Source organism: Apodemus sylvaticus, chromosome 7 (genome assembly GCF_947179515.1).
Source record: "Apodemus sylvaticus chromosome 7, mApoSyl1.1, whole genome shotgun sequence".
In the NCBI taxonomy this organism is placed as follows: Eukaryota; Metazoa; Chordata; class Mammalia; order Rodentia; family Muridae; genus Apodemus; species Apodemus sylvaticus.
Genome location: NC_067478.1, coordinates 91,274,854 through 91,294,095, shown reverse-complemented (window position 1 = coordinate 91,294,095; position 19,242 = coordinate 91,274,854). Strand labels below are relative to the sequence as shown.

The 19,242-nt window shown below is 33.2% G+C and overlaps 2 protein-coding genes across 2 annotated transcripts; both read left to right on the top strand.

Annotated features, from left to right (window-relative positions):
• The first annotated feature begins 645 nt into the window (after positions 1-645).
• Positions 646-5,324, top strand: LOC127690021 (olfactory receptor 8B3-like). Its single transcript, XM_052189590.1, has 2 exons — positions 646-1,564; positions 5,305-5,324. Exons 1-2 carry the CDS (start codon positions 649-651, stop codon positions 5,322-5,324), a joined length of 936 nt encoding a protein of 311 aa, XP_052045550.1. The 5' UTR covers positions 646-648.
• Positions 5,325-10,083: 4,759 nt separating this feature from the next.
• LOC127690020 (olfactory receptor 145-like) lies at positions 10,084-11,016 on the top strand. Its single transcript, XM_052189589.1, has one exon. It carries the CDS (start codon positions 10,084-10,086, stop codon positions 11,014-11,016), a length of 933 nt encoding a protein of 310 aa, XP_052045549.1.
• Positions 11,017-19,242: the final 8,226 nt, after the last annotated feature.

The window sequence follows — 19,242 nt, the reverse complement described above, 5'->3', positions numbered from 1 at the left end:
TATTAAACGTTGAGATGTAAGTACACCTGACATAAATATGATCCAGATAGAAAGGAGAGATAGTTTAAAAATACAGTATGAATAATTCTTTCTCCAAGTTCATAACTTTTAATAGTAAATTTACAACTTTGATTAGTGATGAATATTAGTTAGTAACATTGCCTATAGACAGAGTCCTTACTTGCATATGAAAAAAGTTTGATTCTTTTTCTAGTTTTATTTAATCTGAGTAGAGGTCAGCACCAATTGTTAAAGCTCCTTGCTATTTTTTCCCTAGAAATCAAGTAAAACAAGTAAAGCAATAAGTAATGACGTGAAAGTTGTTTCTCTACACTTTCAACTTCCTTATGCTTTGGTTCTTGAGCATTCACATTTTCATAAAATGATCCAGTCTTCATTAATTAGTATAAGTAGCTGAGGATCATTGACATATTTAGTTTGGAACGACTGTAATAATGGAGACTATGCTACTCATAGTCATGATAAAGGAAAATTCTACAGTTTGAGATTGAGGTAGACTTGAAATTTTCTTGTGAATATATGTTGTTGGCAAGATATATATGTGATAAGATATATATCTTAAGAGCTAAATTGTCTTGTAATGAATGTAACACATTGTCTTATGACTGCAGATTCCAATTGAAAAGAATGGCTTTTGGAAATAAGTCTATTGTGACTGAATTCATCCTGATTGGCTTAACAGATCAGCCCAATCTCCAACTCCCTCTGTTCTTTTTGTTTCTTGTTATGTATATTGTAACTATGACTGGGAATTTGGGCTTGGTAATTCTAATTGGACTGAATTCACACCTTCATACCCCCATGTATTTTTTCCTCTTTAACTTGTCTTTGATAGACCTCTGTTACTCTTCAGTGTTTACACCCAAAATGCTATTAAACTTCATAATAAATAAGAATATCATCTCTTATATTGGGTGTATGACCCAACTCTATTTTTATTCATTTTTTGTTATTTCTGAGTGTTACGTGTTAATGTCAATGGCCTATGATCGCTATGTGGCTATCTGTAATCCACTCTTATATAATATTGCTATGTCCCCTAAAATATGTTCCTATCTTATGCTTGGTTCATACTTAATGGCATTTTCTGGAGCCATGGCTCACACAGGATGCATGCTAAGACTGACCTTCTGTGATGCAAACACCATCAATCACTACTTCTGTGATATCCTACCGGTGATGCAGCTCTCCTGCACCAGCACCTACATCAATGAACTGGAGGTTTTCATTGTTGTGGGCATCAATATCCTTGTGCCTAGCATCACCATTTTTATCTCTTATGGGTTCATTCTCTCTAGCATCTTCCACATCAACTCCAATGAGGGCAGGTCTAAGGCCTTCAGCACTTGCAGCTCCCACATAATTGCTGTTTCTCTCTTCTTTGGATCAGGAGCATTTATGTATCTTAAACCCTCCTCAGCTGGGTCTATGGATGAAGGAAAAATCTCTTCAGTTTTTTATACCAATGTGGTTCCCATGATGAACCCCTTAATCTACAGCTTGAGGAACAAAGATGTTAAAGTTGCCCTGAAGAAAACCTTGAGTAGGTGGAAACTGTGATAGAAACAGCACTTGTATTTGTTTTTAGTGATGTGGAAATTTATCTATTTTATTAAAATATAATAATATGAAATGTCTTCCTATTGTATTGTGTAATTATTAAATATATTCTAAATTTGTTTGCATGTTTTGCTAATAATAGCTACTCCTTTCTCCTTATCACTTATTACATATTTTTGTCATGTTAAAAAGATTTAATTCATTACAGTTTAATTATTGTTATTGATTTTTTTCTGTAGGAAAGATAAATTATTCATTAAGTGATCAAACAAATGCTGAGATGAAATATTGCTAATATAATAAAAGTGTGATAATTTTATTATATTTTAATGAACTCACAAATGACACATTGTCTATCTTTAATCTCATCATACAACTTCACAAATGAATATCTTATGTACAGACAAAGTTCAGCAGAAATTATCATTGCAATACATTTTGCTGTTGTAAACCCTAAACATTGAGATTGTTTGTTGTAATTTTGTATTAAACATTGTACCAACAAATCACACTATAAATTTCACACACACACACACACACACACTTATACAAACACACACACACACACACACACACACACACACATATATATATATATATATATATATATATATATATATATATATATATATAAAACACATGGATAGCATATTGATGTGCACCAAGAATTATAATTAAGCTGTCAAAATTACACCTCAAGTAAAAGAATGCCCTCTTTCTTACTCTCTGACACAATATTTATTAAATTTGTTTCAGTAAATGTGAAAAAAGAAAGTAAACAAAAGCACTATTCCTTTAGAAATCCAACTGTTTTGGTTTTAGATAATTAACACAGTTACCAGGATAAATGTTGATTTATATTCTGTCAGAAAATAGTTTAATGACTCTTTTTGTTGTGATTTAAAATATTTTGGAAGGGACTGCCTAAAAAGCCAGATTTTTGTACAAAAATGATCAAAAATATGAATTTCGAATAGTTTTAGGTGTTTGATAATTAAGATCAGTTTCGGAAAGAAAAGAGCCTAACAACATGACATCATACCCTAGCAGACACAAAGCCAAATGTGTGAGTTACCTCCTACCCAGGGTTTAGAAGATTTCAATCAAACTGCATCAAAGACATTTCAATCAAAAGACATATTTGTTATGTGAGATCCTTTATTATCTTCTATGTTCAAAGTTTTAAGAAAAGATACAGTCTACAATTGTTAGAAGATAATTATCTTTGTATATAAAAGGGAAATGGCTATATTTTTGTGGAATAAGAAACTAAAACAGTGGTTAGATGACAGCGTTCATCAGGCAAAGGCATGTGCTGCAAGGCATGATGTTCTATGTTTAATCTCTAAAACCCAACATGACAGAAGGAAAAAGAAAATTATATCCAAAAGGTTGTCCTCAGGCTTCTGCATATGTACTTTGATGTGCATATACCATATGAATTAATCACTAATGAATTTATAGGGAATGAAAGAGGGATGGTAATTAGATGTCAAGCCAGTAATTTAGAAAATTTTTAAAAATTGAAATTTAAGCACCCCACTATGTTTCATGTATAAATTAAAAGCCCTTAAATATATTGAACTTTCTAGACTTTTCTAAGTAGAATATAGTTTCTAAGTTGAAATTATAGGTAATAATGAATTATTTATATCTGTCTGCCATCAGAATATCTGGAAACAATTAAAGTTTTTCTGGTCTTTGGACTTATATACTGATTCAATATAAATGTATCATCACTCAAACGTCCTACTTCCACAGGAAAAACTTAAACAAATGGATAAGTCAAGTAATAAGAGAAAATTTGTTCTCAAACCCAAACTATTATATTTCACTTCTAGAATAGGATGTTGTATTCTTTTTACCTTTGAGATCAGAGAACAAATGTTGATTGTGTTGAAGATTAGTAAACAATTAACAATACACAGCTTTGTCCTAGAATAACATTCACTATTTTGGTGTTTTCTCATAGCTTTTTTTTTTTTTGACAAAAATTGGGGATAGAGAGATTGTTTATATACTGTAAACATTTGCTGCACAGACATAATGGTCTGAGTGTGGAGCTCAGAAACCTCATTATAATAAATCCAGGACTACATACATATATGCTTATAAAACAGGAGCTGTTATATATGCAGGCAGGAGGAACACTGGATCCTGCTGGCTAAATACCACCTCCATATTTAGTTAGGAGGACTCTATTTAAAATGACTAGGGCTGAGAGTGATAACACAGGGACTTGACACCAGTCTTTGTTACATGTGCATATATCACAAAATTAAATACAACATACACACACAATAGCAGAGAAACAAAGTGAGACAGAAACAGAGACAAAGAAACTGAGAGATATACATAGAGAGACAGAGAAAGAGAAAATTGTCACAGCTAAAATTAAATGAAAGAAAAGCATGGGGCTCCATTGCTCCTACATTTAATAAAGAATATGTATCTAAAACAATATGAAAGTTTGGACATACAGGATGACATAGAAAAGTAGATTCCTTCTTAATAAATACAAGAAAAATTTGGTGGCTTTATCTTGAAATTACTTGATGTAAACAAGGAACAAGTAAACTGTTAGCCCATTTCAAAAAGAATGTGATCAGATTATATTATGGTTAAAGGTTTATGAAATCACAAATGGAATTTTGAGTTGTAGGCTCCTTCTTTCTCATCTTCTATTCTTTTTGGAACATCAGCTTGCATTTCTCCTTACTATATAATCACATAGCACAAGCATTCTGTACTAACTATGTAATAAGAACTTTATGGACATATTTTGTGCAATGCTAATAGAACTAAAGTTCATTAAATGAAAATCAGAAAGGGAGACAACCATAATGATTCATGCTGATGCATCTAATATACAGAAGTAGTGCAAAGAAAAGTAATTTATGACAACAAAGCCTAGAGTTACCTGAAGAAAGCCTAATACTGAAGAGAAAGATAAACACACATACAAAACTGGAAAAGAATAAACCGTATTAGAACAGTCAATAAGAACATGAAAATTAGAAATGAGTCGAATATTATAAAACAGTAAAATGACAGCAACTGATTTTCAAAATTAAGCATAAATGTGGCAATCTCAGTTCTCTAATTAAAGACACATGCTAGAAGATTGGGATATAAAATAGATTTGATTTTTTATATTCCTCCAAGAAATGCAAATTAGTGGTTAATACAAAAATATGTTAGAGTGATAGTTTAGAAATTTGAATTCCAAACAGCAACTAAAATGCAAACCAGTTTATCAGTATTCATATTTTAAAAATATTCCATATGGACAAAGAATATCAGTTCATATGGACAATCAGGCTAGAGGATATTATATTTCTAAATATAAATGTATCAAGTATTAGCGCACACAAATATTAATTTCAATACCCCATTTCTATCACCATGTGGGATGTTAAGGCAAAAATAAAATACAGAATTAAATGAAAACATAAATCAAAATAAGTTAACAGAAATGAAAGTGTTACTTGTGTAAAAAACTAGAAAATACATTATTCTCAGGAGCCTGTGCAACTTTTCTAAAAATAGATATTTTAGGACATAAAGAGTGCTTCAGTTAAAAGAGGAAAAAACTGAAGTGGTCTCTTGTGGCTTAACTGATTATAGTGGATAAAACTGATATCAAGAATATGAGAAAATATTGTCACAGAGATTGAGCAACATAACCTATGTCTTAATCATGAATGTTCTAAAAAAATACAGAAGAAAGTATATATTTGTAGGACAGAATGAAATGAAAATATAATATAAAAGAACCTGTGGGTGTAAGAAAAATGGCAGATCATGGAATTGCAGAGTTCAATACTTAGGTTTTGAAAATTGGAGAAAATTTAAAAATATAACTTAATAGAATATCTTAGGATTTTAGAAAAATAAAAATCAATTAAATCCCAAGTAAGTGGAAAGAAATAATAAATATTGAGGCAGAGACACTAGAAATGGAAGGATTGTGTGAGGGGGTGACTGGGAGGGGCCAGTGAAGTGTGCTGGATGTAAAGTGAATAAAAAGAAGAAAAAGAAAGAAAGAAAGAAAGAAAGAAAGAAAGAAAGAAAGAAAGAAAGAAAGAAAGAAAGAAAGAAAGAAAGAAAGAAAGAAAGAAAGAAAGAAAGAAAGGAAGGAAGGAAGGAAGGAAGGAAGGAAGGAAGGAAGGAAGGAAGGAAGGAAGAAATAAGGATGGAAGGTGGGATGGAGGGAACAAAGGAAGATGGAAAGGCAGAAAGAAAGAAACAAAGAAATAGAAATAGAAATGAAATTAGTATTACAAAAAAGTAAAGAGAGATGTAATGGGTTATTGAAAAGATAACTAAAACTATCGATTCCTTATCCATATTAACCAAAAGAGATAAGGCACAAATTAATAAGATTAAAAATAGAAATCGGAGACCTTACAATATAGTTTGATGAAATTCAGAAGATCTTTGTAGCATACTGAAAAATCTCATATTCTAAATTAGAGAATATAAACTACTATTCCAATTATCAAACTACAAAAAACAATTGAAGAATAAATTATGTTTATCTTACTAACCAAAGGGTATGAAATATTTTTTGGTAAAATCTATTATATCAAATTCACAATGCGTCCCAAAAAGCAATCACAATGCGAACTTTGCTTCATTCCAAAGATTCAAAAATAATTCAATATAAGCAGTTCAACAACATATTAAAAAGTTTATTCATCATTATCAAATTATCTATATAAAATAGCATACGAAATAAGAAACTTTTGGTTTGCAAAACTTAATTACATAATATCACACATTTGTAGACTCAGGCATGAGAATGATATGATTCTTCTTTATCCATTAATACTTCACTCATATCCAGGCCAATTCTATTTTCTGACCACTGAAATTCGAGCAGTATTCAATGTATATGGATATATATCACTGTAGTAGTATATAGAGTCAGTTTGGGCATGTATTCAGCGATGGTGTAACTCAGCCATGTTACTTTTGTCTCCAGCTTTTTGAAGACCCCCCCTATACTGATTGTTATTGTAGCTCTACCAGTTTATCTGCCACCAAAGTGGATAAGGATCCCTCTTTCTCTGCATCCTCATAAGCATTTGTTGTAATTTGGTTACCCAATGATAGCCATTCTGAATGAAGTAAGATGATATCAAAGTTGTTTTAATTTGCATTTTCTGTTGGATAATCATATTTAATACACTTAGAAACATTTATTGTTTTGATGATCATTTGTATAGCTTCCCTTTCTACCTTAATTTTCCACCAATCTGCTAGCTAGGGTTTAGCAAGATAAAAAAATGATGAAAACAGAAAAAAGACACACAAACCAATACATGAGATTAAACTTTTACTATTTATACTAATATATAGATAGTACATTTATGCATTTCATTTAAAGATTAGTCTTCGTTTGTTTTTTAACCATTAAATGACAAGTTTTTTGGATGGAAAAAAACCTTCATCTCATTACTAAACTGTTAATGACAAAGCAGAGCACCAATCAGAATTTTTAAATAATTGTTTAAAATATTAATTTGAGTTGATGTACCATAAATGTGATTTTATTTGAATTTTTTAGGAAATATGTATGCTTATGTAACCATGGCGGTCCTGGTACTTAATTTGTAGAGTCAAGCTAGCCTTGAACTCACAGAGATATATCTGCCTTGATCTCTTGAGTGATGGAATTAAAAGAGTATACCACCTCACACAGAACAAGAAATGTGATTTTGGGTTTGGGATGTTTGGATATGTTACAGCTCAGTGGTAGAGCACATGCTTGGCATGGGTGACTTCTTGAGTTTGATACAGATCACAAAAACAAAACATGACAACAAGAAAAATATTTTCCAAAAGCTGACTTTCTTATAAGAACATAAAAGTGAGATAGTAGATAACAATGACACTAAACTGTATGGCTATGGTAGCAAAGAGAAAAAACAAATCAGCAAATTTCCCTTAAGAGATGAGTGTGACTGGTAGGCAGGAGCTCAGTATTGGTCCAAGCAGGAGAAAGCACATTCCCTAAAGGAGAAGGCATAACAGAATAGATAACTGGTCCCTAAAGGTCTAGACATACATCAAAGCCTAGCATGCAAATGAAATAACTCCGTTTCCTCTTTATATCTGAGGCCTGTATCCAGAGAAGAGACTGAGAAAGCCCCTTCCTTAACCATAGCCACATGTAGCAATACAGTAAATTATATGAAATATCTGCTATCTCACTCAGTTGCCAGGATGCAAAAAAGAAAAGTTTTATGGTTCCCTGTGATTCTTCACAGTGTTAGGGAATATCTTTGTGAATTATGATCAGTAATTCAAAAGGATTTCCAGCAAGTATAGGATATTAATTTTGTACTACATCACCTGGGAATCAAGGACATCCAAATTCTCCTCATGATACCAAGGTAAATAAAACCCATAATAAGCAAAAAAACTTTTCTCAGCAACGGATGGTAAGTTTTTAATTCTATATTTATATTTAACTTTTTCATTGACACTTTCACATAGATATCTCTAACTCTAAAATGCTAATTTGAGATAAATTTATTTTAACCCATATATTTATGAAATGCTCAACAATAAAGTTAATTCAAACATGGCTTTCTTGAACATGGTCCTGTTTTTATTTGGTTTTAATGTGTGTACAGTGAGAAGGTGACCTTAAGGTATACTCTCTTAACAGTTCAAGTTGACAATCAGGCAAAATTCCTGTTAATATGTTGACCAGTAGATCTCCAGGTCTGAACATCTTTTCCCACTGAATTGATTTCTTTTTAAGACAAAGTTCTCATGTGTTTGAAAACAACAACTTTTATTTGTAGCATTTTTTTTCCTTACTCGGGATTTTATACAGTGACATGTGACCCTCCTTTGCTGTTTAATCCTGAGTGTTTTCTCCCATTTGCTCTAGTAACCAGCATCCTATGTCCTATATGTGTGGCCTATGTCCTATATGACATCAATCTTGTTACAGAACTCTTAGATCACACATATAATAGAAGTCATAAAATGTTTTTATTTCAAGTTTTGAGCTTATTATGTATGCAGTAAGGCTTTATGTAAAGTTGGAATCTTGTGTCTAAGACCTTCCTTTCTTTTCTAATCATCAAAGAGATAAAATTTAACCAAAAGTCACTGAGAAACATTCTGAAAACTGGGCGGAGGATATCTATAGAGTTAATAAAATAGCAGTTGCTTTTGGTGCCCTCATCAGTATGTCCTATTTCAGTAGACAAAGCTCACTTCTGAATTTATGGGTTTTGTTGTGAGAGGACTGGTAACTAAACTGGAGAGTGATCCATCAATAACAAACAGGAAAATGAAGTTAGTTTTCTCTAGGGAAGTTTTTACAAGTCTGTGGATTCTAAATACTTAACATAAGGAATTCTGCAGCTGACTTCAAAAGCTACATTCTAGTAATAGTACCTGAACAGAAGCCCCTGAAAATATGTATTTGAATGTCCCTGATTAGCATGGCCTCTACTTTCTTGATTAAGACAATCAAGTAAAGATTACTCCTTGCAAGGTGGATGACAATAACTCTATACCAAACTGTATATTTTTCAATTTGTCCTAGTCTCTATTTTTTTATGAGTTACATGCTGGAAAAATACATGTACAAGCATGCATGAGCACTTACCTCTCCATACCTGGCCATGCACAAACAAATATATGTACACACACACACAGAGGTAGATAGATAGATAGATAGATAGATAGATAGATAGATAGATAGAGACAGAGAGACAGAGAGACAGAGAGAAAGATAGAGTCAGAGAGAAAGACAGAGGCAGACAGACAGAGGCAGATAGAGGCAGTGAGAGAATGAGAGACAGGCAGAGACAGAGACAGGCAGAAACACAGAGATACAGACAGAGGCAGAGAGGCAGACAAAAACACAGAAAAACAGAGAGAAAAAGAGATAGGGAGAGAGACAGAGTCAGAGACATGGAGATAAAGATACAGAGACAGAGAAAGAGACAAACTCAGTCGAACCTGAAAAGCATTTTAAATGTGATCTTTTCAAGTCATTATTGATGCAATAGATAACTCTATAGTTATTACCCAGTAAAAGGTACTACATTTTGAAGTATATACAATAAACTGTTGGTTTCCATTTATAAAAAGCTATTCTATCAGTACCTGCTAGTCCCCTTAAACTGTAAAGTACAGAATAGATATAGAGTTCTCTACATTAGCTAACCCTAGAATTAAGTTCTTTTTATGTTTGAATTCTATCTACAAGAGTCCAATTTAGATGCTCAGAACCAAGTTACTCTAGCTTCTTCTATTCCAATGAAAGGATGGGTTAAAGTAATGATACTAAGGAGAGAAAGGGCAATTTGAGTTGGGACAACCTGCTTTACCCATTTCCCTCAGTTTTTCTAATTAATAACTTTCAGGCATTTCTAATACATAACTTGCTTATATAGGAGAAGTTTTGGTGGTGTGTTGTTTGTTACCTAATTTCACCTTTTATCTTCTTATAGATTCTTTAAGAGAAATATGGCTCTGGAAAATGCTTCTTTGGTCACTGAGTTCATATTGATGGGGTTAACCAGCCAGCCTGACCTACAAATACCCCTGTTCCTACTCTTTCTGGTTATGTACATGATAACTACATTTGGAAATTTGGCTTTGATCATGCTGATTGTTCTGAATTCTCACCTTCACACTCCCATGTATTTTTTCCTCCTTAACTTGTCCGGCATAGATCTTTGTTATTGTTCAGTCATTACACCTAAAATGCTGATGAACTTCGTATTAAAAAAGAATGTTATTTCTTACGAGGGATGCATGACCCAATTCTACTTCTTTGCCTTTTTTGTAATTTCTGAATGTTACGTGCTGACAGCAATGGCCTATGATCGCTATGTGGCCATTTGCAATCCACTCTTATACAATGTTGTCATGTCTCCAAAGATATGTTCTTACCTTATGATTGGTTCATATTTGATGGGATTTTCTGGTGCCATGATCCACACTGGATGTATCCTAAAACTGAGTTTCTGTGATGGAAACACCATCAATCATTATTTCTGTGATATCCTCCCTTTGCTCCAGCTCTCCTGCACCAGCACCTATGTTAATCAGATCGAGTTGTTCATTGTAGCAGGAAAGGATATTATTATACCGAGTGTGATCATCTTTACCTCTTATGGCTTTATCCTCTCCAGCATCCTCAAAATACGGTCCACATCAGGCAGGTCCAAAGCCTTCAGCACATGTAGCTCCCATATAATAGCTCTTTCTCTGTTCTTTGGCTCATGTACATTTATGTATCTAAAACCCTCCTCAGTTGGTTCTATGGACCAGGGAAAAATATCTTCTGTCTTTTATAACGTTGTGGTCCCCATGATGAATCCATTGATCTATAGTCTTAGGAACAAAGATGTTAAAATTGCTCTGATAAAAACCATAACCAAAAGAAAGTTTTAAACAGAATTTGGTATCCTTTTTACCTGTAGTTAGAACTCAAGTTTTTGTGTCAATAAAATATATTCATCAATATATTTTCCTACATTCTTCATCATAGTTTGTGGTGTGTGTGTGTGTGTGTGTGTGTGTTTCTTTGATTTTTGGATTTTTGTTTTTATTTCATTTTATGTTTACCACGAGAGGAGAATTTGCAACTTGTATTATTTTCAGTATGTTTTCTTTGATCCCTGCCATTGGAAAGCTTTCAGTTTTTGCAAACATGAAAAAAAAAATTTGAGCAAAAAGCCATTTCAGCAATTTAGGAACATAAGTAAGTAATCAACTTTTCCCTTTCATTATCATCATACCACATTCTCAAATGTATTAGTGGTTCTAACAATTCCAAATAAAAATTACATAAATAATAAATGTAAGCTTGTCATTAGACAGTACAATTATTTGTATTTTTTTAAGTTGTGAGTCAAATAGTCAAATTTTTTTAAGTTGTGATCCCTAGTCCTGATGCCCTTTCTTTGATGACCATAAGTCATCTGAGTGTTCCCAGCTACAGTAACTCTCTTTTTTTACTACCAGAGTATTAAAAACAGCTCCTGCGTTTCCATCAGTAATGTATTCCACTTTTTTCAAGTAGTCAATATCTATTGCTATTGTTGAGCTTTGTAGTATGTTATGGCACAATTTCTATAGTGAAACCAAATAAAAGTTTATTGAGTGCTGTGTGAATTTCACAGTGAAAACTAAAATACTCCAGAAAACTTATTCTATAATAAACCACAGGGACTTTTCCATTACTAGTTATATAACTGAAGAATAGTGATCACACTAATCTATTCCCACTATGCAATGTGCCTCCAAGAGAAACAAGTAAGGGATTTGCAAAATAAAGTTCTCAGCTCAGAAGCATTACTATCACTTTTCAACACTAGAACCAGAGTCTATCCATCTATGTGTTATTAATGATGTTTCTGATGACTCCTCAAGGTCATTGAAAGTAGAGCTCATTGTATCACTTCTGTTCTATGAAAATCATCTTTAATGACTTATCTAGTGAAAATCAATGTGAGCCAAGAATATTATCACATTTCACATGAGACTTTTATTGACATAGGAAAGAAAGGTTTAAATGACAAACACTAAAGTGGAAAGGCTCACTATTTTCTAATAAAAATGGGCTTTTTAAACATAAAATTTGAATTAATTCTAAACATGGAAAACTAATATGTGAGGTCAATGGAACTTCCACAATTACTTTTAAGATATCAACAATGTCGTTCATATTTGCTTTTCGAAATATTTCTATATATTCAAAATTTCAAAAATCATATTCATTATTCTTTGGAAGAAACATGGTATAAATGTCCTATTGATCAATTACAGTAAACTAAAGATGATTTGGGGAAGATAACACAGCAGATAAAGGGGATGCATGCAATGAGAACATGATTAAACCTCCTGATTCCCCCTTCTTCACCGGAAATAAAAGCAAAGTGTGATGGAAGAAAGACATTTCTAATGACAATACTAGAAAGTCAGATATAGGTGAGTCCTTCAGCTCACTGGCCTGCAAGCTTAGTTTAATCATCAAATTCTTTGTCAAAGTGAGATAGTATCTGAAACAACAGGTATATGGTATAAAAAGAAGTAAACTGGATGCCAAACTCACCACATAAATAAATTTTGAATAAACAAGAAAATCTCTGTTGTGCACATCTTTTTGAGGTATCCCTAAGGTTTTGGTTTTGGGTGCTGTTGTATAATAGCTTTTAACAGTGTTAATTTTAAAATGTTCTCTGATAGCAAGATCAAATAATATTAGCTTTACCATAGTTTAAATCTCTACCCTTAATGTCATTTTGAAATGTCATTTCCAGTGTACAGTACAGTGTGGTGCTTTTAAGAGATAATCAATCATGGAAGCTGTTGTTATCATTACATTGGTGAAGATATTGAAGAAATAGAATTATGTTTATGGAATTAGATTCTCCATAAAAATAATATTTTTGTCTGTCTACTGCTCATTCTCTTCCTTAGATCATGAATCTTGCTCCTAGCCTATCTGTCTTCATCTGACATGAAATGCTACTGCAGGAAGACCCTGACAACAATCAGCCAACCTGAATATGACTTTGTAACAGTCAAACTATGCGCCGCTGTCTTCATGATTATTATGAATTAGTTTAGAGCAGTAAAATGGAAAATATATATTTAAATTTTATATATATTAATATATTATATACAGAACTATTTTAAATTACATTATAGCTTATAGAATTACAGAATTGTTTCTTAGTGCATTTTTATGTCATGTATACTGTTGGCATTACTAGTACTCTTCTCCTTTGCAGTATAGTGGTCATAACTTACCTGCTCTATTAGATATAGTAAAATCCTAGAACTTATGAAACTGTGCCTATATGGTTTTGTATCAGATATAGGCTTTTTGTGATTATTTTCTCTACCAAATGTACTTAGAAGAAATTTTTGTTAAATAATAAACATTTGATCAAATTATCAACAATATTATTTATGGCTACATTTGTTCTTATGTGAGCTACTTAATGAAACATTTACTTCCTCCCAGGCAAGGGCATTTAAATTAATTAATAAAGATAGCTATATGATTGTATCTTTAGCTGATAGTTCAAACTCAACTCATATGTTTAGTGAATTTTCAAGTTTAAAGCTATATTTATTCATAGTCATACTTTGATTTATTACTTGTATTATTTATTTAACAAACAAAATATTTGCTTACATTATTCATTTTTCAGAAAAGCATAGAATTCACCTGACTCCTGCTAATCAACACTGTCATTACAAATATGCTATCAGCATTAAGGTCATGGGATTTTAATATTAACATATGGATAATCTATATTTATTATTTAATTTTGAAAATGAGGGAAAAGATGGTATTTGTGTTTTTTCCTTATGTTATAACCTACTGTTCTCTCACCCCAACCCATTATTTTTCATCTCTTCCTTATCCCATTTCATTCAGTTTCATGCCACATACATTTAAGTCTAGATCCTGAACATGACCCCAAAATATGCAATTTGTCTCTCTCAGTCTCATGTATTTAATTTAACCTGAATATTTCTAATTCTATATATTTTATTATAGGTAACACAGTGACACAGGTTAACAAACACTATTGAGTTTATAAATACCACTTATTCCTCATTCATGCATCCACTGATAAACATCTGGACATATTCCATTTTTTGATAGTTGCAATTAATGCTGTAATAAACATGGATCTACAAAAAGGGCTCTGTAGGTCATTTCTTTGACACTAAGGAGTGTATATAAAGGAATATTATGTCCCTAATTATGTATTAGCATGCTTGGATATCATAATAGACAGATCTTTCCCTTTTAATCAGCATCTACTACATTAAGAATTTAAACTGAAGGACTCTAATAACTAATCTGACTAAAACCTGGGTTATATTTATGTCATGGGTTGCAGTACATGGTATTATAAACTTCCAATATGGTCATAAGATTTTTGTTTAGCAAGAAATGCTCTTATGGAGAACAGAGGCACATCACTGTTCCATCATTTAAAATGTAATCAAAGTGATCTTGTCAATCACCTGGATAGGAAAATGGCCATATTAGCCTTCAAAGTCTTTGAAGAAATAAAGTCTGCTGAAACTACAAACTAGTACAGAAGTTCCTTTGACTATTATACAATCTTATCTATAAATGCTCTGGTCTGCAATGGTCATGTTGGCAAATGTCCACTCTTAACCCTCGAGAATGCTCCACTTGACAGTGCTATAAACTCTCCCTATGTTTCACATTACCCTGTGTGTTGCTTTATTAAGTTATGTCCAGGAAAAATGGTTGTAAAATCTCTATGACATGAGTGATACGTCTGGAACATTTAATTGTTATGCTTTAGAACTTTCACAGCTGTAGCATTTGATAGTTATGTTTTATGAACTTCTATTATGGATGCCTTAATTTGCCTATGCAGCAGTGGTAGGTAAGCATTTCAGTTTTCTCCCATTCTCCATAGTGTTTGCTGCCATTTGTTTTCTTGTCCCATAGAAATCCTGGCTGAGATAAGGTGGTGTCTCAATGTAGTTTTGACATGAGTGTCCAAGATCGCTAAGGATAATGAGTTTTACATATACAAGTTACACACACACTTTTCATACACATGCACACAAACACGCATACACATGCATACACACATGCATAATAAACCGACAAAATCTATACTATATCAGTAAAAACTGAATGCTTAGTTCATTTATACATTTATTGACTAAGTAATTCTGTGATTTAACATTTAATGTTTTGCATTTTGCACAGTATAGATGTTAATAACTTATTAGAAATATAGTTGGCAAAACTTTCTTCCATTCTTCAATCTTCCTCTTCACTTTGTTGATTGTTTTACTTGCTGAGGCAGAAAATTTTAATTTCATTCAGTTTTATTGCTGTATTTTTGCTATAGATTATCAAGTTCTTAAAGATAGTTTCAGAGTCTTAACACCTCATGTGTTTCTCCCCTCAACTAATGATGCCAAAGTTTTAGAACTTACATTAAAGTCTGGATCCAAATAAATTTATTTTGCATAAAATGACAAAAGGCCTCTAGTTGTACTCTTTTATAAAGATACACAAATTTCCTCACCCATTTTGCTGAAGATGCTGTCATTTCTACAAAGGGTCTTAACACTATTGTCAATCATCAGTTGCTTAGATCAAAGTCAACTATTCTATTGGTCTAAATATCAGGATTAGAGGAGTTCTTTGCTGCTTTTGCTATGTTAATATGTAGTGTGCAATGATAATAGGTGTTCTCACACTACAAGCAATGCTCTATTTTTTTAATTTAAGATTTTCTTTGGAAACCTAAAATTTTTATGCTTCAATGCAAATTTAGGATTTTTCTGTTTCTGTGAAGAATAATATTATTTCATGATAGTTAATTGAATCTGCACATCCTTATTGGTAACATACATTTTGAAGACTTTTACTTTTCTAGTCCATGACCATTAGTTTTCCTCTCCTTTATCCAGAGTTTCAAAGTCCTAATTGTAGAGTTTTCAGATTTTATCTTAGGCTTCTTCCTGTTTTTCTGAAGTTGGTGTTAATGGTATGGTTGGTGTGGCTCTCGCAGACTGCAACTAAATGAAGATCATGAAGAATCCTCACATACAATTGGTTTCAAAGATTGGTAATACTCAGGGCAAGCTCCTAGATAAACCAGTCAATGAATGACTAATTTCTTTATTAGTAAGTTCCTCATTTGTTCAAAGAGAAAAACTTATTTTAGAGTGATAAGTTTTCATGCAACTGACTATAGTTTTCAGATTTAAAAGTTTTACAGTGATGTTTGTAAGGTATTTTATATAGGATGATATTATGTGCAAGTAGAGATAATTTTACTTTTAAAAATAAAGATTTAAAATTATTTATGTATGTGTGTATTTGTACATGGTTGAACAGATTTACTGAGGCTGGAAACATCTCTGGAGATGGATACAAACAGTTCTGGTTTCAAATATTTTATGTTAGCATTTGGTTCTTAATTACCGTATAGCTTAAAGAAGTCTATTTTAACATAATAAGAATTTATCATTTATGACTTATACTTTCAATACCAATTACAACTGTATGGGTATTACATGTATGTTGTGTAATGTATGTGTAGGCACACATGTACTCTTGTAAATTTGTATTGTGGAAGTCTGAGTTAATATAATGTATCATTGTTGATCTTAGAGCATACGCTATTGGTGTTCTGTTCAGAAACTTTCTCCCTGTACTGATGTCCTCAAGGGTCTTCCCCAGTTTCTTTTCTATTAGCTTCAGAGGGTCTGGCTTTATGTGGAGGTCCTTGATCCATTTGGATTTGAGCTTAGTACAAGGAGACAAGGATGGATCAATTCGCATTCTTCTGCATGCTGACCTCCAGTTGATCCAGCACCAGTTGTTGAAAAGGCTATCTTTTTTCCATTGGATGTTTTCAGCCTCTTTGTCAAGGATCAAGTGGCCATAGGTGTGTGGGTTCATTTCTGGATCTTCAATCCTGTTCCATTGATCCTCCTGCCTGTCACTGTACCAATACCATGCAGTTTTTAACACTATTGCTCTGTAGTATTGCTTGAGGTCAGGGTTACTGATTCCCCCAGACTTTCTTTTGCTGCTGAGAATAGTTTTAGCTATCCTGGGTTTTTTGTTATTCCAGATGAATTTGATAATTGCTCTTTCTAACTCTGTGAAGAATTGAGTTGGGATTTTGATGGGTATTGCATTGAATCTGTATATTGCTTTTGGCAAAATGGCCATTTTAACTATATTGATTCTGCCGATCCATGAGCATGGTAAGTTTTCCCATGTTTTGAGGTCTTCTTCCATTTCCTTCTTCAGAGTCTTGAAGTTCTTGTCATACAGATCTTTCACATGTTTGGTAAAAGTCACCCCAAGACACTTTATACAGTTTGTGGCTATTGTGAAGGGGGTCATTTCCCTAATTTCTTTCTCAGCCTGCTTATCCTTTGAGTATAGGAAGGCCACTGATTTCCTTGAGTTGATTTTATAACCTGCCACTTTGCTGAAGTTGTTTATCAGCTGTAGGAGTCTCTAGTGAAGTTTTTTGGGTCACTTAGGTAGACTATCATGTCATCTGCAAATCATGATACTTTGACTTCTTCCTTTCCAATTTGTATCCCTTTGACCTCCTTATGTTGTTGAATTGCCTGAGCTAGTACCTCAAGTACAATATTGAAAAGATAAGGAGAAAGGGGGCAGCCCTGTCTAGTCCCTGATTTTAGTGGGATTGCTTCAAGTTTCTCTCCATTTAGTTTGATGCTGGCTACAGGTTTGCTGTATATTGCTTTTACTATGTTTATGTATGCGCCTTGAATTCCTGTTCTTTCCAAGACTTTAAGTATGAAAGGATCCTGAATTTTGTCAAATGCTTTTTCAGCATCCAATGAAATGACCATGTGGTTTTTTTCTTCGAGTTTGTTTATGTAGTGGATTGCATTGATGGATTTCTGTATATTGAACCAACCCTGCATTCCCAGGATAAAGCCTACTTGATCATGGTGGATGATGGTTTTGATGTGTTCTTGGATTCGGTTGGCAAGAATTTTATTGAGTATTTTTGACAAATGGGACCTCATAAAATTACAAAGTTTCTGTAAGGCAAAGGACATCATCAAGAGGACAAATCTGCAACCAAAAAATTGGGGAAAGATCTTCACCAATCCTACATCAGATAGAGGGCTAATATCCAATATATATAAAGAACTCAAGAAGTTAGACTCCAGAAAACCAAACAACCCTATTAAAAAATGGGGTACAGAGTTAAACAAAGAATTCTCACCTGAAGAACTTCGGATGGCGGAGAAGCATCTTAAAAAATGCTCAACTTCATTAGTCATTAGGGAAATGCAAATCAAAACAACCCTGAGATTTCATCTTATACCAGTCACAATGGCTAAGATTAAAAATTCAGGAGACAGCAGGTGTTGGAGAGGGTGTGGAGAAAGAGGAACACTCCTCCACTGCTGGCAGGGTTGCAAATTGGTACAACTCTAGAAATCAGTCTGGCGGTTCCTCCGAAAACTGGGCAACTCACTTCCAGAAGATCCTGCTATACCACTCCTGGGCATATACCCAGAGGATTCCCCACCATGTAATAAGGATACATGCTCTACTATGTTCATAGCAGCTCTATTTATAATTGCCAGATGCTGGAAAGAACCCAGGTATCCCTCAACAGAAGAGTGGATGCAAAAAATGTGGTATATCTACACAATGGAATATTATTCAGCCATTAGAAACAATGAATTCATGAAATTCTTAGGCAAATGGATGGAGCTAGAGAACATCATACAAAGTGAGGTAACCCAGACTCAAAAGGTGAATCATGGTATGCACTCACTAATAAGTGGATATTAACCTAGGAAACTGGAATACCCAAAACATAATCTACACATCAAATGAGGTACAAGAAGAAAGGAGGAGTGGCCCCTTGTTCTGGAAAGACTCAGTGAAGCAGTATTCGGCAAAACCATAACGGGGAAGTGGGAAGGGGTGGGTGGGAGGACAGGGGGAGAGAAGGGGGCTTGTGGGACTTTCAGGGAGTGGGGGGCTAGAAAAGGGGAAATCATTTGAAATATATTTAAAAATATATCGAATAAAAAAAAGAAGTCACATCAAAAAAATGCTGTGAAGTGAATTCTGTATCAGAC